The following is a 24,905-nucleotide window of genomic DNA, read 5'->3' as shown; positions in this document are numbered from 1 at the left end:
TAAAATATGCAGACATGCGGATCTGTGGGAAAACGGTGACATCTGGATGCACAGTCCCATCCGTCACCACTGAAAGTCAATGGAGACGAAAACGGATCCGTGTGCAGCCAAAATATGCGAATGTGAGACCAGCTTCACCCTATATAATGATTGGGGCTGGACCTGATCTCTCCACAGGTTTTACCTAAAATCACTTTATATTCTTCCCCTCCCTTAGGGCTCATACTCACTAGTGAGAGACTCGGACGATTCTTGTGAGAGTCTCTCACATGGAAACCCGGCGCTGCCGCCGACACTCGGACCGGAGGGGGGGCTGCATAGAAATACATGTAACCGCACGCTCCGGGCCGAGTGCTGGCGGCAGTGTCGGGTTTTCATGCACAAGAATCACGTGCGTCTCTCACAAGTGAGTGTGAGCCGTTAGCAGCAGCACCTGCCGCCGTCTCTCCTCCTCCCTGCAGTGTCGTCCTGAATCCTCCTGGCCCTGTGATCAGCGGGATCGTTACATAGCGGCCCTAACGCTGTAACGGATGAGGTAGCGCCCCCATTGGCTGCAATGATACTAACGCATCCAGAATCGGCCTGATGCGTTACTTCACGACGCCCCCACCAATGCTGCAGACCGCGCTCCAGGGGGCGCCATGGAGTAACGCATCAGGCCGATTTTGGATGCGGTAGTAGCATTGCGGCCAGTGGGGGCGCTACCTCATCCGTTACAGCGTTAGTGCCGCTATGTAACGATCCCGCTGATCGCAGACCATAAACGCAATGTGAACCCGGCCAAACACTATGAGAAGATGATATACCAAACAATGTGCGGAGTCTCTCCTCCTGCACACACCATATACTGTATGTATACGCCAGGGAGGAGGGGCCGGTGAAGTATATCTTTATTTGGGACTAAAGGTAACGCACAGGCCATTGCAGATGATGATGATGAGCTGCGTCCCTCCTCTTACACACAGTCACATGTCATATATGCCATGGAGGAACTGGCAGGATATTTTCCTGACTGAGGTTTAGGCCTCTTTCACACATCAGGTTTTCGCCGTCAGGCGCGATCCGGCGCTTTTGACAGAAACCGGATCCGGCGAAATGCAATGCCGGATCCGGTTCCCCCCCATTGACTTGCATTTGCGCCGGATCGCGCCGGATGGCCATGCGTTTCATCCGGTTTTCGCCGGATCCGGCAATGTGTCGCGATCCGGCGTCTGGAAAAAACGGTGACTGTAACGTTTTTTGTCTCCGGCGAAAAAGCCGGACACGCCGGATCCGGCGCGTCCGGCTTTTTCACACAATGAAAGCCTATGAGCGCCGCAATGCGCCGGATCCAGTTTTTTGGTCTGAGCATGCTCAGTAGCTCTGCCCACAAGACACATATATAAAAGCAAGACAGTGGGACCCACAGCCACACCCAACATGCCACCCAAGACAGCAACCAGGCGCAGGAGAAGGCAGGAGACCACTGCAGCACCATCCGCACCACCACCACGCCAAATGGAGCAGCAAATAGAACATGCTGAGGAGGGGAGTCCAGCAGCAGATGAGAGACGGTAATTATCAAATCCCCCATTCCTCCAAACTAGGGCCATGGAATATCAAGATATTCATTGCCCCTTTGTTTCTCTTTATTCAACAGCCGCCCAAGAGATGCAGCAGCAGCAGCAGCAGCAATGGCAGCAGCTGGAACACCACCCACAGGCATGGAGTGTGGCCACCAGGAAGACAGCACATCATCTTCTGGGAGCCCTCCCTCGCATCGTCAGCGTTTGACGGTAAGTTTTTATTTCCAAAATCCATCTTCTCTGTAATATATGTCTATTCATTGCCTTTTATTTCAAAACAGGAATCACAAGATGAAGAGGAGCTCCCAGAAGAAGAAGGAAGGGGTGGACAGACACCTGGAGTGGGCTCACAATTGGTAAGTTTTTTGCATCAAACGCAGAAACACAACATCACACTACACACAACACATAGAAAACAATGTTCTGCAGACCACACACAGCAAACAAATGCCTACATCCAAAGACATAACATTTTTTGTTTTCTTCTCTAGTCTTCCCAATCTGGTGCTTGGCCAAGAGGTCCTCGCAGTGCCTCCCAGGGTCGTCGGCGACAGCAACGCGGCGGTCACCAGCGTGTAAGTATAAATATTTTTGCTTTGTTTTTTTGCACTTTTTATTTCATTTCTTTTGTGGAGGCTAATTATGTTATTTTTGTCTTTTTCTTTAACAGCCTTCACAGCGTGCTCCCGACTCTGACGTTGAGGATGGAGGGATTGATGTGGACCGCCTCATCGATCTCGTCAGAGAAAGGGAGCCGCTCTGGAATATGGCTGACCGCCGCCACGCTGACCTGATCGTTACCCGACGACTCTGGGAGGAAATCTGTTCGCTCCTTGTTGGCCGCTGGGAGGACCTCGAAGCTCGGGCCCAGATTAAAGAGCGTAAGTATATACAGTACCGGTTGCTTGATGTAAACCAGTGTTTCCCGAACTCCAGTCCTCGTGGTCCCCACGGATCATGTGTTCAGGATTTCTATTTACTATAGAAATCCTGAAAACATGACCCCTGGGGACCATGAGGACTGGAGTTTGGGAAACACTGATGTTGTATACTAACCACTCCTTTCTCGTTTCAGGGAACAGAATTGTGAATCGGTGGCGGTCTGTGAGAGATCGTTTCAAGAAGGAGTTCAATAAAGAGATGCGGGCCCCGAGTGGATCTGGAGGACGCAGGAGCAAGTACAAGTACGCACAAGCCCTGTCATTCCTCCGGGAGACAATGCTCACCAGAAGGTAAATATTACACACCACATGTGAAAAAAAAATGTTATATGTAAATTTTTTTTTCAGCCAGGGCCATGCCATGTCAGTATTTTAATTGTTTTTTTTTCTCTTTATTCCACAGCACGGTGAGCAGCACTCGGGAGCCGGCACGATTGGACCCTTCTGAGGCGATCCCTGAGGAGACCGGCACCGAGGGACACTTCGACCGCCCCGGTACATCTGCACCTTCCCAGCCTTCCCACACATTCGACCCATCTGTCCCATCCACCAGCACAGGAGCATCATGGCCGCCTACATTACATGAAGCTGCTGGTGAGGAGATCGCTTTCCCTTTACCCCACCCTTCTGCCCCTGCCACCTCTAGTACACCTGCGGGTACTGGGCGGCAGCGGCAGAGGGGTCAGGAAAAGACTTATGCGCCAGAGTTCTTGCATCTGAATGCATCTTTCCAGAACTGTCTAAAAGTCTTGTCAGAGCAAATCTCCGCAGGCTATCAGCAGATCAACTCCAGCATTCTGGAGGTGAAGACACTTCTGCAAACCATGCATTCAGAAGCAAGATCTTCGCCAAACCACACCTTTTTCAGGTCTGTTGTGGAGCGCATGGAAACGCTCTCTCCTGCCCAGCAGATGCATGTAATGCATTCATGCCACGCTGCTCTCCAGCAAGTTACCTCCCAACCTCCTCCTCCTCCCACCACAGTAGTTCCTCCACCTGCACCCCCTCCAGCCACTTTCCATCCTCCCCCTCCTATTACATCTACACCCCCTCCAGCCACTTTCCATCCTCCCCCTCCTATTACATCTACACCCCCTCCAGCCACTTTCCATCCTCCCCCTCCTATTACATACCATCCACCTCCCCAGCACCATCCACCTCCCCAGCACCAGCAACCTCACCAGTACCAGCAACCTCCACAGTACCTGCAAACTCCCCAGTACCAGCAACCTCCCCAGTACCAGACATCTCCCCACTTCCAGCAACCTGCCCCGTACCAGACATCTCCCCACTTCCAGCAACCTGCCTCGTACCAGACATCTCCCCACTTCCAGCAACCTGCCCCGTACCAAACTCCTTCCCCATACAACTTGCCATCAACATCATCTGCTCCTACAGTCCCTGCCCAACCCTCCACTCCACCACCCACCACCTCTTCTGCTTCCCACATGTCCACCCATTCTGTAGTTTTTTCCACACCTTCACCTCTAACTGTTCCTTCCCCACCACGATCCCAGTCCTCTCTCCACACTCCCAGTGTCGAAGTGTCCCGCAGCCCCTACAGCAGTATTTCCACCACACACTACACAGAATTATAATGTGTGTATTTAAATAAAAATGACCAGTTTTATGGTTTCAGTTTTATAGTTTCAAAGTTTTATTAAACAAGTTTATTAAAATTTTAAAAAAGTTTACTAAAAAAAACATTTTTCAATAAAAGTTAAATTATTTTACACTGGTTGTCTGTCATTTCTTTCTGCGGCGAAAAAGGTTAAATACAGGGTATTTAAAAGGTGAAATGGTATTCAAAACTAGGTATATAACTGTGGGTAAATTTTAGCTTTTTGCCACAGTTGTGTTCCTGGTTGTGTTTGAAGCAAAGTATTTCACCTAAAAAGTTGTGTTTATTGTTGGTGATTTCCTAACAATGTACACAACTTTTGTTAAAAGATGAAATACTTTGCATTAAACACAACCAGGTACACACCTGTGGCCTAAAGCTAAAAATAGAGACCATGACAAGATAGCCAACTTTGGTTGGCAAAGGTATATACTGTTGGTACAGAAGGTACACAAGTTTGGTTAGGGCACAAATCTTTCACACTCTGTCATCCTGCCAGTGTACTCTGCCTTGAGGTGACATAAAGTATAGTGCAAAATTGTCCCTCATTACTGAAACCGTCACAGAACTTCTAGTGGTAATGTCATGGTAATCTTGCAAGGTGGTTTCTTCAGAGGTGTCCTCAATGGAAATGGGTTCCTTGCAGATAACAAAATTGTGGAGTACCACGCACGCTTTGATCACCTCGTCCACAGTTTCTGTCTTGAGGTTGATCGCAGTCAATAGGACCCGCCATTTGGCTGTCAGAATACCAAAGGTACATTCTACCATTCTTCTTGCTCTTGTGAGGCGGTAATTAAAAATGCGTTTTGTTCTTGTCAATCCTCTGCTAGAGTACGGTTTCAAAAGGTGTTCTGACAGCTGGAAGGCTTCATCCCCTACACAGACAAATGGCATAGGTGGACCAGATGTTTGCGGCAGCGGTCTAGGTGGTGGGAACTGGAAGGTGTTTCCATACAGTTTACGCCCCATGGCAGACAGTTTGAAAACTTGAGAGTCATTGGAGCGGCCATAGGCCCCAATATCAACCGCAATAAATTTGTATTCCGCGTCAGCGATGGCCATGAGGACAATTGAAAAATATTTCTTGTAATTGAAATATTCCGATCCCGATCCGGCTGGCTTTACAATGCGGATATGTTTCCCGTCCACAGCGCCCAAGCAGTTTGGAAACTGACATATCTGTTGAAACTTTTCTGAAATTTCAATCCACCTCTCTGTTGTGGGCTCTGGTAAAAACTCTTCAGCTAGGAGTCCCACAGTGCACGGCATGTGTACTTCACTATTCCAGATATGGTGGAAATCCCGAGTCTGTACTGGAAATGCAGTGACGAAAGGGATTCTCCAGTTGCAAGAAATCTGTGGGGAATTAAAAAACAATAAATTAGTTTAAAATCACAGCATTACATACCAAAACTGACCTATAACACTTGGAGATACAAACTACCACCAACAAGATTGCAGTGAAAGTGTGCTCTGATGCGAGCACATCCAATAAATGTGGCTTACCTTAAAGTCACCATCAGACGCTCTGCGGGTGAAACAGAGAAGCGGCAATAGGTGTCCGCTTTTCTTATGAGGTGTGCAATGCGCTCCACCAAGTAATCAAAATTCTCCATTTTCATCCGAACATATCCAAAAAATGTATCCGGGTTTCGTTGAAGGTCCATGCAGAGTGTAGAATAGACCCCACGCGTCATTCTCTTGGCTGTGATGGGGTGTATCCACAAACGTCGTCTACGATGCCTGATGCGCTGCTGTCTCGCTCTCTCCTTCTCCAGAACAATCACCCTCAAACGATTCGCCTCCGCTGTAAAATCCGCCAAATTCTTCAAAATATTTCCAATGACAACATCCATCTTCGCCAGTAACTTGCTCTTCTCTCCAACCTGCACTTTCTCCTCTACAACCTGTCAAAGAAGGGCTGTAGGAACACGCTATATATAGTTTTCCAGTAGCCAATCCCGTTCGGAAGGCCACAAGGGGTGTTTTTAAAAACCGGATCCGGCGTAATCCGTCGAAAAACGGATAGAAAAACGGATGAACCGGATGAGACGGATCCGGTTTTGTCTGTCCAGAAAAAGACGGATCCGGCAGAAAACCGGATCCGTCACATCCGGTTTTACGAAACATTTGCCGGATCGCGCCTGACGCCGAAAACCTGATGTGTGAAAGTAGCCTAACTCCCCTGCATTTCTTCACAGCTCCTCCCCCCAGATGAGTCACAGTCAGAATTCAGTGCTTTCAGACGCCAGAAAAAAAACCAAAAAAAAAAAAAACCGGCTCCTTCACCCTGCAGAGCCGGCTCATTTCGTTCACAGCAGGGAGCCGGCTCATTTCGTTCACAGCAGGGAGCCGGCTCTTTGTATCGGATCGTTCGCGAACGACACATCACTACGCAGCAGTCATCTTGGAGAAAGAGAGCTGTTGAGGCGGTTGTGACCGGTCGTGGCCGCAAAATGGGTAAGTGAGAGAGGCCTAGCGTGCACGGCCTTTCCTGCAGCTGCTAGTAATGGCGGCTGCAGGCGGGCTCAGCAGTGAAGCCTGCACGTGTGCTGCTCATTGTGTGACCAGGCATAGGCCTCATGGTAGCCCTGTGTCCGGACGTGTGCGCGTCTTCATAGCATGGCTGTTCACCTTGCGTGCTGTTATGAGGGGTTTCGTTGTCGTCATGGTAACGCTATGAAAGATGAGTAGGGGCCATCTTTACCGGCGTCCAGGCAGCCATGGTGCAGTGGATTGGTGTTTGTGGTGTAACTTGAGGTTTTGCGTCGTTTCGGTCCGTACGGTGGCACAAATCCATTCACTGGACCCATTCCAGCCGCTTTGGGGGATGGGGGGCTTACACATTGGGTGTAGGGTTGCACGCGTAGTGGCCCTCCCGTCCGGACCCCCTGCAATATGAGATTCCGAGCATTCCCCCATAGGAAACCATGGCGCTGACAATGTGCGCTCTGTCGTGTGTCGTCTTCAGGCGTGTACGTCTCCCGGACGCGGGCACTGAGCATAGTGGACTGTCCGCCTGTCTTCTGTAGGCGTCTATGCCCAATGATGATGCACGTGAGTGCCCACGCTCGCTCCCCCGGCACCATTGGGGTATGTCTCCACGGGCCGTTCTGTCGACGCTTTGGATGGAGCGGAAACCCCGCTCCGCCCAAATCGCTGCCCCCCTCTGTACGCGCGGTGATTCCAGATGTGTTCATTGACGCATCCGGAGTCGCCGCACCCTATATAGGACTGTTACTGTTATAGGACGGAGCGTCGCCGCGAGGTAAACAGGCATGCTGCGGTCTATGAAGACACCACATGTCCGGATACGCAGGGCTGCCGGTTGCAGCCCTGCACACATAGTGGAGACGGGATTTCATGAAATCCCCTCCACTATGCTGTAAGATCTGGACGCAGCGTCCAGTCCGCAGCAATTCCTGATATAATGCCCTCATAGTCTATGACCCCATCAGTGCATATGCCCGAATCCCGTTTGCAGGGGACTTAAACATATGCCCCGACTGGGCCACAAAACGTGTAACTAAATGTGGTGCGAAAGCTCTCCAATTAGTGATCTGGTGTCAGGGCCTCTTGTTACCTCTTGGTATCTGCAGCTCCTTTTCTCTTCCGTCGTTGTGGCGTGACGCATGCTTGTCGCGCCAGGCCGGACAACCAAGAACTGCAGATGCTGAGGTTGGTGCTCATATTTGACGGCCCAAATTGATGCGAGTCCTGTGAATCGGTTTGAATCAACTATATTATCCAGACATGCTATAAAATTAAATTTGCCAGTCCCAGGATGACTCTTCCTCGTCTTAACATGTATGTGAGATGTGAATGCTGCAGACAAGACACTGTCTGTAGCGGTGATGTAGTGATGCCACTGAAGGAATCACTGCAAGCAGTGATTGTCTGCAGTGCTCACATATTTGTTGGAGCGTGAAGAACTAAAACCAGGATCGAAATGTCAACCCTGCAATTGCAAAACGCTTCTTCAGAGAGGAAGGAGGTATAGGACTCGTGTCACCTATTGGAAATATCCTAAAAGTAAATATCGACCCTGAATGCGTCTTGCGGACATGACTTAGGATAAAAGCCAAACCAGAATCTCAATTTGCAGATGCGCGGTTTCGAGTTGCTGCCCCCTCCTCAGTGCAAAGTGTGAGATCTGATTTGGCTGGGTAAGAGGCATCTTATCGGGATCAGAGAGGTAACGTTTTTGTGGAGAGTGACATGCCAAGCCTGGCATGTCAGCATCAACACTGGAGCCTTGAAGTGCTGGAGTCCTGGTTTCAAAGGCCAACATCTGCAAGGAGTTTGTATATTCTCCCCGTGTTTGCGTGGGTTTCCTCCGGGTTCTCCGGTTTCCTCCCACATTCCAAAGACATACTGATAGGGAATTTAGATTGTGAGCCCCATCGGGGACAGTGATGGTAATGTGTGCAAACTGTAAAGCGCTGCGGAATATGTTAGCGCTATATAAAAATAAGGATTATTGCACGCTATTACTACTTGTGAAGTTTACATTTGCCGATTGTGGCCATTAAAGGGAACCTGCCACCCCCCAGGACGTTTTTAACGAAAAGAGCCACCTTCAGCAGCACTAAGGCTGCATTCTGTGAGGGTGGCTCTTCTGTTTCTGACCCCCATTAACGCCAAAATATAGACTTTTATAAATAGGTCCTCATACCTGCATTCTGTCACAGAGGTATGGAGTGTCCCTCTGTTTAAGCCGCCTCCCAGCTGTCCATCAACCCCCTGTTGTGTCCCTGTACCGCCTATCTCCTGTGCAGCTGTTGGCGTTGGGCTACTTTTACACTTCCGGCTTTTTGAATCCGGCGCCCTGCAGCGAAAATTTGCAAAACCGCATCCGGCTAAATGTGGTGCCGGATCTGGGTTTTTCCCCATTGACATACATTAGTGCCGCATGGATACGTGGCGCGTCGGCTTTTGCCAGATACGTCAAAAAGTGACGGTGCGGCGCCATGAAAAACGTTCCATGCAACGTTTTTTCCTGTGCCGGTCCGCTTTTTTTCCACTGCACATGCTTGTCAAATTTCCTCTGGCATGATTGTTAACCCTGGAAGCGGCGGAAAAATCTCTTTAAATTTATAGTGCGCTGTATCCGTCCAAAAAACGGATCCATTTACATCAGGTTGTTGCAGCAATGAAACGGAACCGTTTTTGCACACTCTGCCGGTTTTTAACTGACGGCAGAAACCTGAAGTGTGAAAGTAGCCTTAGATGCTGACAAGGCGCATAGCCTTCCGTTTCTTCCGGTTTTCGCAGGATCTGGCAAACATTTTGATTCCGGCGTCTGGAAAAAAATGTCTCTAGTAACGTTTTTTGTCTGCGGCACAACGGACAGCACCGATCCGGCGCTTCCAGCTTTTTGCCACAATGGAAGTCTATGGGCGCCGGATCCGGAAAAAGACGGATCCAGTTTTTTAAGTCTGGGCATGCTTAGATCCAATTGGCCAGCCCCCAAAGAGAGAGAGAATTTTTTTTATTTTTTTTTTCCAGGCGCCAGAACAGACTTTAGGGTTAAATTTCAGGCTGAACGAAGTCTTTCGGGCGTGTGAAGTGTGGATCCTGCCGCCCGAAAAAACGTTACATGCTCCGTCCAGGCATGTCGGCGGACGGCAAAATTTTAGCGGATCCGCAAAAAAACGGATCCAATGGATGGCCGTCCGTCAAGATCCGCTGGTAATGCAACTCAATGGGGGGAAAAAACGGATCCGTCAAACAAAATAGCTGATCTGTTTTTTTTGCAAAACGGCGGATCTTGACTGATGGACAAAAACTGAAGTGTGAAACATGCCTTAAAGGGGTTGGTCACTATTCATACAGCCCCTTCTCAATCAGTTTCCCCCATGGGAAGCAGGAGCGGGCGGTGATGTGACTGCAAGTATGTGATTTACATACTTCCGGCCACATTCCGACTAGACTGTATGCGGCCTCACTCAATACGCTTGCACTGAGCGAGCTTGTGTCCATCTAGTCGGCACAAGGCCCAAATTCTGTAGAGGGCAGCACCTAATGGGGATTCTACTGGAACATGTCTAACATCAAGTTGAAGTCCATCTAGTCTGTACATGACCACATGTATGCAAGTCACATGTGCAGGAGAATCTTCATAAGCCTAAAGCTGGACAACTCCTTTTAAGACTTAACTATTTACCCCACATCATGAAATTAATGACTCTGACCGCTACATTTCCTTTTTTTCAAGTGTTTTTTTTCCCTGTATTTTCTGTTGTCTGTGCTCATGTAAATCAAGTACAGGCTGCTTTGTAACTACACTATATGTATTTTGGTTGCAATCTGGAGAAAAATAGTAAAACCTCTTTTGTCTTTCCAGACTTTTCTCGGAAACGAAAACGCAGTCGCTGGAACGATGAAACTCCAGACCAAAAGACTATCATTCCCGGGATGCCAACAGTAATACCGCCAGGGCTCAGTCGTGAACAGGAGAGAGCATATATAGGTAATGTCAGGTTTCCTCTTTCACCTTGTTTGGTTTTCAAAGTGTTAATCTTTATGACAATTGTTTTAGTGTTTAGTTTTCAGATATTCTCATAAACATAATCATATTAAAGAACAGGTTTTATTTTGGTAACCAAATGTTGTGTTTTTGTTTTTTGTTTTTTTATAAAGTGATACCTTGTTGTTTCTTGATTGTTTGACAGCACACACGTTTAATTTACTATTATTGAAGTTGGTCAATGAGAATATGAAGGCAAATGTCATGTTAAACTAGAATCCAACACCAGAACGGTTATCATATATTGCTATAACTTGATAATTAGCAAAAACTCTGGAGAAATTAAATAGATTTCTGTGTAGTAAAGGTACCATGCAAGTAGTCATCAAGTGAATTGCCGACCATGTACTAAATAATGTTACGGATCTGAGCACTCTTAGCTGCTGCTCTTCCCTTTAGACTTCATAGGGGTTGTCTCATCTTTTTAAATGAGTTACGCTGTGTTCACACACTGTTTTTTTAGCGGATTTTCCTATAAAACCGCTAAAAATAAGCTTCCCATTCATTTCTATGCGTTTTGCACTTTGTGCATACTGATGCGTTTTTTTTAGCGCGAAAAAACTGCTTTGCAGTAAAAAAAAACTCATCATGCTCACTAATTTCGTGGATTTTTCCGCGTTTCTGGCTATTTCTATGCGTCTTGAAACCGCGCGGGGAAAAATGCATAAAACCCGCACATTTTCTGCACGGAAAACGTGCAGAAAAAATCGCGCGGTTTCTGGGAAGGGAGTCAGGTTTTTCAGCAGAAATTTTCTGCTACGTGTGCACTTAGCCTAAAAGTGCTTGTTAAGACAAGCAACTTTACAATTTACTGCTTCCATTCTCAATAATTCTGTAGTCTGAGATTGCAAGCGATTTCCTTTAAGGGTGTGTGCAGACGCTGCGGAATCCGCTGCGGATTAATCCGCACGGATTTTGCAAAAACCGCAGCTAAACCGCAGGTCAAAAGACCTGCGGATTATCTGCGGTTTGGTCCTGCGGATTCACCATCTACACAATGGTGGAGATAGGAACCCGCTGCGGATTCCGCAGAAAGAATTGACATGTCACTTCTTTCTGCGGTTTCAAAACCGCAGCAAATCCGCGCGGATTTTTCCGCAACGTCTACACAGCGTTTTTTTGTTGCCATTGATTTGAATGATACTGTACACCGCAGCTAAAACTGCTGCGGGTCCGCAGCGGCCAAAACCGCTGCGGAAACGCAGCGGAATCCGCAGCATGTGCACATACCCTAAGAGTTGTCTGCTACTAGGACCCCTTCTCAATCTGATCATTTTCCTCGCATATATAACATTTCTTATACTCCTCTCCAGCGGGACTAGAATTGCTCTGCCGACGCTCACGTGGAGCCCACAGCTCAATCAGCGCCGGCTTCACTGCCTCCGCCTGCTGATGCATAAATAATCAAGAGGAAGTTAGGACTGTGGCTGGCTGCTCACTACCTATTGACTATTTATGCTTCCAATGGCGGGGGTGGTGAAGCCAGCGCTGATTAGCCTCTTGCGCCGCAACAACCGGACATGAGCCTCAGCAGAGCAAGTCTGCACTGCTGGAACAGTACCGGAGGTGATTAATAAGGGTTTTAATCTTAGGCTGCTTTCACATCAGTTTTTTGGCGTCAGTCAAAATCCATCGGATCGATGGATGGTCGCAGGTTGTGAAAACCTGATGCAACGGAACCGTTTTTTGCTGGATATGCTAGCCAGATCCGTCAAAAATACTGATCCGTCGCATCCGTCTCTTCATCCATTTCTTCCGTTTTTTTTTTTCACGGGTCCGTTTTTAAAAACTCCCACAGATAGACAGATCGATATCGGATAGATAGAATACATAGATATGGATATATCCATATATCTATGGCTAGATAGATATCCATAAATAGATATATCCATAGATATACTGTATCTAACCTTTGATATATCTATATATAGATAGATAGATAATAGCAAGGCCGATGTTTATTAATGAACAATATTTTTTTAAAAAAAGAAAAACTACGTGGGCTCCAGCACAATTTTCTTCGCCAGAGGGGGAAAGCCGGGGGCCAATATTTGTAGCCTGGGAGTGGGGTAATATCCATGACCCCTTCCTAGGCTATGAATATTAGCCCGCAGCTGTCTGCATAGCCTTTACTAGCTATTAAAATAGGGGGACCCAAAAAATGACGTGGGGTCCCCCTATATTTTATAGCCAGAACGGCTACGCTGACAGCTGCGGGCTAATATTCATAGCCTAGGAAGGGGTCATGGATATTGCACCCCCCCCCCCTATATTTTATAGCCAGAACGGCTACGCAGACAGCTACGGGCTAATAATCATAGCTTAGGAAGGGGTCATGGATATTGCACCTTCCTATATTTTATAGCCAGAACGGCTACGCAGACAGCTACGGGCTAATATTCATAGCTTGGGAAGGGGTCATGGATATTGCACCCCCCTATATTTTATAGCCAGAACGGCTACGCAGACAGCTGCGGGCTAATATTCATAGCCTAGGAAGGGGTCATGGATATTACCAGCCCGCAGCCGCCCCACAAATGGCGCTTCTCTAAGATGCGCCAATTCTGGCACTTAGCCCCTCTCTTCCCGCTGCCGTGTAGCGTTGCCATATGGGGTAATAGGGGATTAATGTCACCTTGTTAATGTAAGGTGGCATTAAGTCCAGTTAATGGAGAGGCATCAATAAGACGCCTATCCATTATTAATCTTATATTAATAAAGGGTTAAAAAAAAACCCACACGCCTAAGAATAAAGTATTTTAATGAAATAACACACAACACATTTTTTCATAATTTTTATTGCACGCCCAGATCCTAGCAATCGATCACCTGCAAAAAAAATAAAGAAAAACCAACAATATACTCCGTCTGACGTAATCCCATTAATAACGATTGTCCCACGACGATCTCCCCTATAGAGCTGTCACAGCAGTTGTGACCTCTATAGGCCTGCGATGACACACTGACCGGAGATAACCCTCCAGTGTGTCATCGGAGATGAACCGCTCGCTTTACGACACTAGAGTGAGAAAATTTTCACGCTGTAGTGCCGCAAAGTGACAGGTGACCTGTCGGCGGAGTGATACAATGCGGAGGATTATCTCCGTTATAGTATCACTGGAGCCCCTGGAGAGTGGTCGCATCAGCTGATGTGACAGCTCTCCACGTGAGATCGTCGTGGGACAATCGTATTAATCGGATTACGTCGCACACAGGGAGTATAGTGTTTTGTTTATTATTTTTTTTTTTTTCAGGTGATCAATGGCTTCGGGGATTAGCAGAATATAGTGAGTATGAACGATATATGTGTATATTTTTTACACATTAGCCGGATGATCATCACTGGCTAATGTGTCAATCACTATAGCAGTAATCGCCCAATGTGAATTGTAGTCCCATCGGACGATGCCTGCATGCACAGACCCCCGCACAGGCCTGCCGCACACACCATACAGGCACAGTGTCGGCGCATGCGCAGTTAAAAAAAACAAACAAACTGAATACGTCGCCGGATTCCGTCATTTGTTGGACGGAACCGTCACCCATAGGATCCCATTCTAGCAATAATCTGTCCTTTGTCTCTGGCCGACGGACAAAGAATTTCCGACGGATCCGTCGAACGACGGATGAAGCGTGCGGCCTTCGGTCGCTAATACAAGTCTATGAGAAAAAGATTCAGTGGCATCAGTCGCCGGATCCATTTTTATCAAAATTTGACGGATTGCGACTGATAGCAAAAAACTGATATGTGAAAGGGGCCTTAATGGGGAGGGGGGGTGCAAACACTCAGACTGAGAAGGAGTTGTCCTAGTAGTGAACATCTCCTTTTAATACTTACAAGTGCTTCTCTGGAGCTGAATGGGACCGGCCTGCTGTAATCACCCTGAGATCCTCGGATGCTGCAAAGCTGCCTCTGCCACTGGTCCACACAAAAAAATCATCAGCAAAGATATGTCTATTTTATGGAGTTTGATGTGCTCATTCCAAAAGTATGCTTAGTTTTGCCCTATCACATAAAGTTTGAGATAGGAGTATTTTTATTACGTTATTTCTACATTTTCAATGTGTTTGGTTTATCCTAAGTTGTTCCTATTTCTTGTCTTAATTGTGAATTTTCTTACAGGGACAACATCAGTAAAGGTTTGTGAGTTTTATGGGAAGGAGCATTGACAGTGCAGTCAGACAATAACTTGTTTTCGGAAAGTCACATGTTATGGGGAGGAGCTAACTGTTGAGGCGGTAAGATGTGAGTCAGTCAGAAAAGGGTGGTGACGGCAGCAAGGACTGGTATGTGAGGCTCTGGCAGTATTTGAAAGAGGAGGGGAGACACAAAGCGTAAAATAGGGTCTGATCTCACAAAACAGAGAGAGGAATCACCAAGAAAGTCGCTCACCTGGTGAAAATGAATGCAGGCTTGCAAAGATTTCGGCTGCTGCAGATCCACAGGCCGGTCACCGACCAAATGAAGCAATATACTTGGTAGGGAATGTGGATTAAATCCGCGCTGCCGTAATAAGGTTCCAGATGATAGAATTATACAGTGGTTTATTCAACGCATTTCAAGGCTCCAGTGGTCCCTTCAGGAATTACCACATACAACATCATGTGGTTACTCCTGAAGAAAGGGCCATTGGAGCCTTGAAACGCGTTGAATAAACCACTGTATAATTCTATCATCTGGAACCTTATTACAGCAGCGCGGATTTAATCCACATTCCCTACCAAGTATATAGACTCTGGCAGGAGACAGGTCTCTACAGGGATCTACGTCCTGCCACCGGGAGATAGAAGGGAAGGCAGCGGGCCGCCGCCATTGTGAGAGGATTTTCACTGCATTTCTGGGAGGGCAAGTCACCTCAGAGGGAAGAAAACCCCTCCGCCACTGAGGTGTAACTTAGTGAGGGTCTCCACAGAGAGAGAACCTGAAAGCAGCTCACTGAGACTCCCTGTCTGCAAACGTTCATCTGTAAGGAACAGGCTGACCCGTGTACCTCACCACTGTATATAGTTATCTACCAGATCACCTCCAGTAACATCAGTTCTAAATACAAGCTGCCTCTGTCATCTCTGGGGAAATATCTACAGATAGTCGGTCGGCTCATCACATTTTTGTTTGTCACCACCATTGACCTGAACTTACTCTATTGTCTGATCTGATTTAAAGGAGAAAAATGCCCTGACCGTGTATCAGTCATCCGACCAGATTCTGCTATGTGTGTGGCTCTTGGTTACACCAAAAGGCAAAGTACGTTCAATCACTTATGATATTAAAAAGATGTACCGGATGGACTTTGTGTTTACTTGGTGATCAAGACAAAATCTGGGCCCCTCATGTGATACGCTCAAGTTGTTCAAATGGTCTTCGTGACTGGTTGAATATGAGGAAAGTGGTGACGCCACTAAGCTGTTCCCATGATTTGGAGAGAACCCAACATTCATAGTGATGACTGCTACTTTTGTCACACTGGAGGGCTTTTCTACAAAGGACAAGCATAAGATTAATTACCCTGAACCTGAATCTGCGATTAGGCCAGTTCCACACGATGGCACCTTGCCAGTTCCTGTACCACCGTTGTCTGCATTGGATGAAGTAGAATACGAAGACTATGGAGCTGAAGCTACTGGCGAAGACATAGGGACCTCAAGTCAAGATGAGTATGTACCTGATGGAGCAGCCGGAACGCTTTACTAAACATGCGGATTTAGTGCAGATTTCGTGCGGATTTCCCCTGCGTCTTTACACCTGCGGATTTCTATAATGGAGCAGGTGTAAAAACGCGGCGGATTCTGCACAAAGAATTGACATGCTGTGGATTTATCTGCGCGGAAAAAGCGCAGCGTTTGTTTTAAATAGATTAGAATGGTATTGTATACCGCAGCAGAATCCGCAGGGCCAAATCCGCTGCGGATCTGCAGTAGAATCCGCAACGTGTGCACATAGCCTAATGGGAATGCAGTTTTTTTTCACAAAAAAAAGTTGCTTGTGTTTATGGGACAGTAGAAATACAGTAGAACATTATGTCTGTCATGACTGGGGACAGAGAAACATCGATGTTCCAAGTGGAGACAATGTTCAGGATAATCCTTTAGTTGCTCCAACAAAAACCTTTCTTCCGCCACTACATATAAAGTCGGGATTGATTAAAAAGTTTGTGAAAGCCACGGCAAAGACAAATGCACAAGGGTTCCAGTCCATTTCACTGGAATTCTCCAGCATTTCACCAGCAAAGCTGAAGGAAGGGGGATTTGTTGGTCCTCAGATCAGAGAGCTTATGAGAGATGATGTGTCTGAAGGAACTCGAAATGATAAGGGATTGAGATCTTGGAAAAGCTTCAAGTGGATCTGTGAAAACTTCTCAGGAAAACAAAAATCTCCAGAATATGTTGAAGGTGTGGAGGAGCTGCTGAATGCATACCAGTGTCTTGGATGTCGCAGGTCTCTGAAAATGCACTTTTTGCATTCACATTTAGATTTCTTCCCTCAAAATCTTGGGGATGTAAGCGATGAACAAGGCGAGCGGTTTCACCAGGACGTTGACATAATGGAGCACCACTGCCAGGGTTTTTGGAATGACTCAAGGATGGCAGAAGAGTGTTGGATTTTATATAGGGACAACCCTGAAAAATTGTATCAACAGTCTGTCAAACACTTAATTTCTGCTCAGATTTTGGTTTCTATTTTGCATGTGAAATTATTTTGGTTAAATAAAAACTTTTTTTTCTGATATGTAGATTACTGTTTTCTTAATGTCACCAGTATGTTTCCTATACCTTATAATGATGATGCTGCTCCCTGCAAACTATATGTGCTACAGAAACTGTATATATTTTTGAAATCAGTCCAAAAAGATGATTCAGAAAAGTACAAAGTCACCTGCGAGGATTATAAAAAAATATATATCTATCTATTTTTTTTTTTTTTTTTTTATAGACCTGTATAATTTTAGCCAGCAGTTCAGCCATGCCTTTGACTTGAACAGTCCCCAAGTCTTCAGGTGCACACTGACCCATTCCAAGCAGGACAGGGGGGACCGGTGCTCCTGAACAAAAAACACGAGACAAAGCCCCTTCATGGGGGAACCCTTATTACACACCACCTTAGAGGTTGTCGTCTGAAAACAAACCTTTTTCGAGAAGAAGTTGGCACAGTGATCTGCTGATCACTTCGGGTTCAGCTTTTCCTTCTGCTCAAGTTTTAAAGTCAGTAGGCCTTAAAGGGTTTTTTGATCCTTATAAACTTTTGCAAGTGACTATGTAAGAAGCCACAGTCGCACTCTGTTTTTATCAATCCAATATTCACTGATATAACTAATAAACTTGCTGCCGTGTAGTCCTCCATATTCATGATCTCTGTATAACCCTACCCACAACCACTAGTTGGCAGCTTTCCACCTATGCACAGTGCACACAGAAAGCTGCCAATCAGTGCTGTGGGCAGGGGTTATACAGGGCTCAGCTTTCAGAGAACTGCTAGATCTGCCGCATCTAAATAGGGATTTTATCAAAACCGCAGTAAGAAGTCCACTAAGTGACAACTCACCGGAAATTATTTTTCTGCCCTCTGCTTCATGCTGCTCAGTACAAGTATGTATTGAATGTGTATGTACAGTATGTGTGTAGGCAAAAAAGCATCAAAATCTTGCCGTTTTCCCTCTGAATAGGCGGACACTTCCTGTTGTGTAGCTATCATTTTTTTGCCATCTATTTTTTCACATTTTAGTCTTTAACCATCATTGAACCATGTCAAGATAATATACAAAAATAACTTTTCATTTGATTTTTTTTTTTTTTTTATTGAAGCAAAGAACCTCTCCAATTGGCGCTGCTCTGCTGGTTCTGGAAGAGTTTGTTTTTTTTCTTTCCGTACTCCTCCATTCCAAAATTAAGTAACTAAGGCTAGTTTCACACTAGCATTTGGAGGCGCAGCGCATGCTCTGCGTGAAGCTCCGCCCCCTGCCGCGCTTCCTCCGGTCAGCTCCGCCTATGGGCACATGACGCTGCATGCGACCTGCATACCCTATCTTTAGCATTGGGTACACAGGCCGTGCGCAGGTATGATTTTGCCGGCGCATGCGTCCTTTTGACGGTGCGCCGACCTGCGCCAAACGCATTGTGTTGCATTTTGGTGCAGCTGGCGCACCATCTAAAGGACGCATGCGCTGACAATCATGCCTGCGCACGGCCTGCGTACCCAATGCTAAAGATAGGGTATGCAGGTCGCATGCAGCGTCATGCGCCCATAGGCGGAGCTGACCGGAGGGGGCAGAGCTTCACAATGAGCGTGCGCTGCGCCTCCAAACGCTAGTGTGAAACTAGCCTAACCCAGATATAAAGATGCAACTGTTCCCTTTAACCACCTGGGTGTATACCACAAAACTGCTCTGGATGGTGTTTTGATCGGTCAGAGTAGGAAAAGGCAGTCGCCCGCAGAAATTCGGCAATATATGCCCTGTTAATGGAAAATGTGCATATTTATTACTGGGGGGGGATAACATTAAAGCACGAAGACAAGGAATGCAAAACTGTTCCAGAATCGGTGGAGCAGCCGCAATTGTAGGAGGTACTTGGTTTGAATAAAAGGTTGCCTTATTCAGATGCAGCTGTATTTAGACTTATGGTATTCCAGTTGCAAGAAGTTCTACCCATCCACAGGAGATTTGGGGCGTTCCAACTGATCAGAACTTCGCCGCGCAGCCGAAAGGGGCATGCTTGACCTCCGTCACTCACTCACTATGGGACGAAGTGAGAACAATTTTACTTTCTCTTGCAGTTTCATAATTTAATGAGAGTTGCCATGTCAAATATCCTATCCCAATATGCAGTAGGTGTTATAATAATACCTCCAGTTAGAAATGTAGTACAGTTCTGATTAGCCATGTCGCTTAATCCATCTGCAGGACATTGCAGTAGCTTAGGTATCCATACTAATGACCACTCAGTGACAGTTGTTAATGATCCTATCCATGGATACCTAAAGCTACTGTAGTGCTCTGCACATGGGGTAAGTGACATGGCTAATGAAAAACTAAACTACTTTTTTAACTGGAGTTATTTGCTAATATTACACCGGCTACATATTGACATAGGATCCTGGAGATGGACAGTAGCCGCTTGAGCACTGCTGCTCAATTCAGGTGGGGACAAAAGTGACCACCGGTAATGATGACCAGAGTTAAGCGAATCGGTTCGGAATAGGTTGCCGTATCTGAATTTGACATATTTGTGACATATTGGTACCCCATTCGTACCGAATTTGACGATCGATTCCGAACATATTCGGTCATTTTACTCCCATTGACTCCAATGACCTTTGTCTGTGATTGGCGAATATTGCAAATACAATATTTCCCTCCGATTGTAACCGGAACCAGATTTTGAAAAATTTGCTCAACTCTAATAATTGGCAAAGTGCTAAGCGGGCAGACCCCCACCCATCTGGTGATATCGGCTATCTTTCAACATCCTGTACACACTAGAATAACGTTGGATCTGGCAAACTGAGCTTGGCGGTCTCCAAACTCCTCACCCGAAAGATAACGTCGGGGTGGAGAGATTGGGTTGGAATTTATTAAAACTTCACATCACATTTGATGAAGGCGCCAAGCTACAGTGTGACTGATTGGCCGAGCCTAACGTTCATTTGGGAGAGAACTTGCTCGGCCAATGGCAATCTCATTTATGCCGGGTCTGCAAGGCCTTACCAAACTTGGATCGGTGACATCAGTATAGCAGACAAGTGCAGGACCAAGCTAGTTCTTGTCTTTACCTACCATCTGTCCAGACGATGTACACGAGCACATTGGTTATTTGTGCCGTCTGTTGAGCGCACAGGCAGCCCATTGACCACTTATCCGCTGGTGTGAATGGCGAGCCCTTACTCTGTTACCGGCTGATACATGATTACATTTTCTGGTGTTGGTATTCTTACAATTTGCTTATTATGAAGTTAGTAATATCTAATGTTTTAGTCAAATTGTAGATATGTTTGGGATTGATCTTACGCTAGATGTTACACTGCATAGTCTTTCGTTATGGATCTTGTTATATGACAGCCCCCTTTATATCCTGGGGCGTAACTAACCAAATTTTAGTTCTATTGGGGTAAAAAAAAAACAAAAAAAAAAAAACAATCCTGTTGAGAATTTCCTGTTTATGGTTAAATGTGTGAAACAGGTAAAATAACCCTAACCAATTGACAGCCATGTATGAGATTTGTCAACTTTTAACACATTCTTTTCCGGTCATAACTTGTATTGAATCGAAATGTTATGGGTTTGATTTTTCTCCTTTTTGGGTTTTGTAACAATTTTCTCCCGTTCCTTTTTGTTTTCTAACCTGCTTTCTTCCAGTTCAACTACAAATTGAGGATCTGACTCGCAAGCTTCGCACGGGAGACCTGGGAATACCCCCTAACCCAGAAGACAGGTTGGGATACCCCCTCCGCTCGCTTGTCACCTGACAGTAACCCGTTTCTTCTTCTCTTGGGCTTGTTAATATAGTAATCTGTATAGTTTGTGATCTATGGCATGTGAGCAGGGTTTCCATTTTTTTCACTTAGTGGAATTATCTTGTGCTCTCCAAACATAGAAATGTTACATTTCTGATTTCTGTTGAATAGTCATAGAAAAATTACAAACTAAGTGTGCACAGGGCCTGATAACATTGAGGTTAATTTCTCCATGGGTAGCCTACGGTGTTTTAGTTTTAGGGTTACGAATGTGGTAATTGTCTGCTCTGCCGTGTCATAGCACCAGGATAGCGGATAAGATGTTACACAATCTCATTCACACGTTGTGGAGAAAATGTGCGGCGTAAATTGAATAGCTCTGCAGATTTCAAATCTATATCTGTCAATTTATGCTGCAGATTTTTCCTAGATTTCACTTTGTAGTCCAAAGGATAAAACGTGGTAAATCTGCACAACCATAGAGGAATGTTGTCTCGCCTCGACAACCCTCTTGTTAAATGAAGCTGTCTTTGCAAACTTTGAACCCAATGGGTTCTCTTCCAAAACTCTGAACAAAAACTCATGTTTTACAACCAAATGACTCGCTGTAAAAAGTCCATATTAAAGGGACCTGTCAATTGATTTCATGCTGAGTGCATTATCACAGCCAGGTATTCTCTGAAACACCCTGGCTATTCATAAAAAAAAAAAGTTTGAGAAGTCTACTGGGGACTTTAGAGAGATGTGACTATTCCAGTGCTGCTCTTTGCTTCCTTCCAAGTGATTGACATTTCTCCTTACATATGGAGAAACTTGTGAATCGCCTGGCGCGAAGCAAGCAAGAATCCGGGCTAGTGCCTATACTCCCCGGCTTCACCTGGCTCGAAGCAAGGAAGAAGCCGGGCTAGTCCCTATACTCCCCGGCTATCTTTTCAAGCGGTTTTCTTGAACACGGGTGCGTTTCAGAGAAAAGCAGACCTGTCTGAAATTCCTTCTGTACTCTAAGTTAATCTGCCCCTGGTTTGGGCCTTATGAATCAATTTGACAAGATTCCTTTTTAAAAGGTCATCTTAAAAATGCAGTCCAGTCTGCAGGCACAATGTTTGTAAAGTGGCAGCTTAGTAAATGCATAGTTTTCAATATCTATTTTTTTTTTTCTTCATTTAAACCTGTTTTGTTGGATTTTTGGTCCTGTTGGCTGGTCCGATCATTGACTTACAGCTGTTTCTATGTACACAGCTGCCAAACACTGCTAGGAAAACCTACTGGACTGAAAACCCCAAAAATGGCAGAGGTATAAATGATGGAAAAACAGGTTATACTGAATCTTTTCTCACAAAACTATGTATCAATCTGCTCGGCTCCCCCTGTTCTGACATTGTGCCTGCAGAATGGACTGCCTTTTTTTCTGATTGTCTTCAAAATGTCTCACCATTTCAATGAGGCATTTTGAAGACAAAGTATTTGGGTTCTTTTTCATGAGAAATTCTGATAATACAGTACTTGATTCCAGCTTTGTACCGCATCAAGATAGTTTTATACCTTTCTATGGTTGTCCCAAATGTTTCATGAGAATCCAGCACCCATCAAGTCCAACTAAGTGCAGATTAAAGGAAATTTTATTAAATTGTGAAATTGCATGTTTTCATTAAAAAAAATCTGGAATTTAAATTAAAACTGACATTTAGAAGTTACTGTCAGTAATTGGCAGCTCATTAGTACTTTAGTCTATAAACCGCTGACTTATCCACGTAGCCCAGAATTCATGAAGAAATGAGCAGTGCTGCATAAGTTAGTCTGTTGGCACAGAATGAGGGTACAAACCAAGCTCAGGCGCGAGGTGCACCCTTGACTGGGCTGAGCCATTCAGTGCATCTTCCCACCTACTTGTTTTGTAGCTCTCAACTCTATTTCCTGGCTGACAGCTCTTCAGAGGCCTGAGATGGATGGAAAAGTAGTAGGAGGGGAAGTACACTGAACTACTTGTCAGTGCCAAGTGTCTGTTCTTGCTTTGACTCCTTTCAAGAACTCAGTGGGTGCCATAACCTGTTCAGAACACTATCACTGTGCATGCACAATCAATAACTAAGATTCTTCATCAGCTACTTGTTCAGGTTCTGCACGAATCTGAAATTGGTCATCATGGGCTTTGTGTAGAGCTAAATTTATCAAAGTTTCACGTGATACGGTTGATTGAGCAGACCAATATAAACACTTGCTGTCTTCCGTACCCTACCACAAAATGTAAGACTCTTCCTTGCGTCTTAAAGGGGTTGTCCATTATTGGAACAGCCCCTTTCAGTCAGCTGATTTGCCTTTGTAAAGTAACTAAACTTCTCTCCTCCAGGGCCGTCGCCATTCCAGCGGTGTCACACAAGCCCAGCGCCCAATCCGTACCGGCTTTACGCTCCCCGTCTTAGGACAGATCGGGCATCGAGAGGGAGTGAGAACAGCAGACTTCCTCTTGATGTCTGATCCATCTGAGGGCACCAAAAGAGAGTATAGGTTTTATTTTACAGGGCCAAACATGTTTGGGAAGAGTTGTCAGAGTAGCAGATGACCGCTTTTAGGCCACTTATGCTCCAATAACTGACCTTTAAAGGGAACCTGTCACGTTGTACATGCAGACTGATGTGTAGACTTCATGGTATAGAGAAGCTGAGCAGAAGGATTATAGGTTTGTTGGAAAAGATTCAATATAATTGTTCATTGAAGTCCCTGGTTTCTGTATGCATAAGTCCAGTGGGTGGTCCTACTGCGTGATTTACAGCTATATCTGCATACTGTCAATCACTAAATAGAACCGCCCACTGGACTTCTACATGCAAACACCAGGGACGAGGAGATTTGGGGTCTGTAACAAGCAATGCAATATCAGCATATAGGTGTAAGCTTCTTATCTCCCCCCAACAACAAAGGACCAGGCGTGTAGATCTATACTATCTATAGCCCCCGTTACACACTGCGATATCGCTAGCAATATCGCTGTAAAGTCACCGATTTTGTGACGTTGCAGCGATATTACTAGCGATATCGCTGCATGTGATACTTGCCTCCGACCGGCTCCCCCGCTGGTTATCGCTGATCGCGCGAGAAGCTCCTGGATCATTTCTCGTCGGTCACTTCCTGCTGGGCTTCCTGTGACGCCGACGCGTGGAGCCGGGCGGGAGGACGCAGGATCGCCTCGTCTGACAGGTAAGTAGCGACCCCTGTCCCCAGCGATGTCGCTGGTGAGATCTGCCTGTGTGGCAGCTCACTAGCGACCACCTAGCGATGCACCAGCGATCCTGACAGCGTCATATTGCTAGTCGGGATCGCTGGTGCATCGCTAAGTGTAACGGTACCCTAACCCTTCTCTTCAGTGACATCCTCTTGGGAAAGAGCCGAGAAGAGTCTATAAGATAGAACTGGAATAACAAGCGCCATAAAGTTTTATCCGCGCGACAATGAGGAGATCAAAGGCAATAGTAGTCGCCTGGTATGGTGGGTCGACCACAACACTAAAAGGCTGCAGAGCCACGGCTAGAATAGCAACTGAATTGGAATGATGGGGTTAATTCTGCACTGACATTGGCCAGAGATGGAAGTGAACAGTGTCCGAGAAGGCGGTATATTTGTCAGCGCGTTTCGAAGTTCCAAACTTCACCACAACAAACCACAATGTGACACTGGTTGGTCTTGATGAAGCCTGGAACTTCGAAACACTTTGACAAACCGCATTCCTCAATGCCGGTCTCCTCTTCCAATTCTGACCACCGGCAGCGCAGAATGAACTGTGTTAATGCATTTCAGTCGAGAT

At 46.0% G+C, this 24,905-nt stretch overlaps 1 protein-coding gene across 6 annotated transcripts in view; it reads left to right on the top strand.

The window, feature by feature from the left end:
• The first annotated feature begins 6,454 nt into the window (after positions 1-6,454).
• The window catches only part of SF1 (splicing factor 1), a 33,746-nt gene continuing 15,295 nt past the window's right edge, over positions 6,455-24,905 (top strand). For 2 of the 6 annotated variants that reach the window (XM_073578448.1, XM_073578447.1), the window contains exons 1-4: positions 6,666-6,801; positions 10,477-10,602; positions 13,914-13,946; positions 21,009-21,084. In XM_073578448.1, coding sequence (XP_073434549.1) covers positions 6,753-6,801; positions 10,477-10,602; positions 13,914-13,946; positions 21,009-21,084 — 284 coding nt within the window. In that variant the 5' untranslated portion in view covers positions 6,666-6,752. Of the gene's footprint in view, positions 6,591-6,665; positions 6,802-10,474; positions 10,603-13,913; positions 13,947-21,008; positions 21,085-24,905 lie in introns of those variants that run through there. The other 4 variants (XM_073578451.1, XM_073578450.1, XM_073578452.1 and 1 more) reach the window with 3 other exon arrangements.

This window comes from Dendrobates tinctorius, unplaced genomic scaffold (assembly GCF_039654945.1).
Source record: "Dendrobates tinctorius isolate UK_male_01 unplaced genomic scaffold, ASM3965494v1 ptg000059l, whole genome shotgun sequence".
Taxonomy (NCBI): domain Eukaryota; kingdom Metazoa; phylum Chordata; class Amphibia; order Anura; family Dendrobatidae; genus Dendrobates; species Dendrobates tinctorius.
This window is presented reverse-complemented; position numbering and strand designations above follow the sequence as displayed.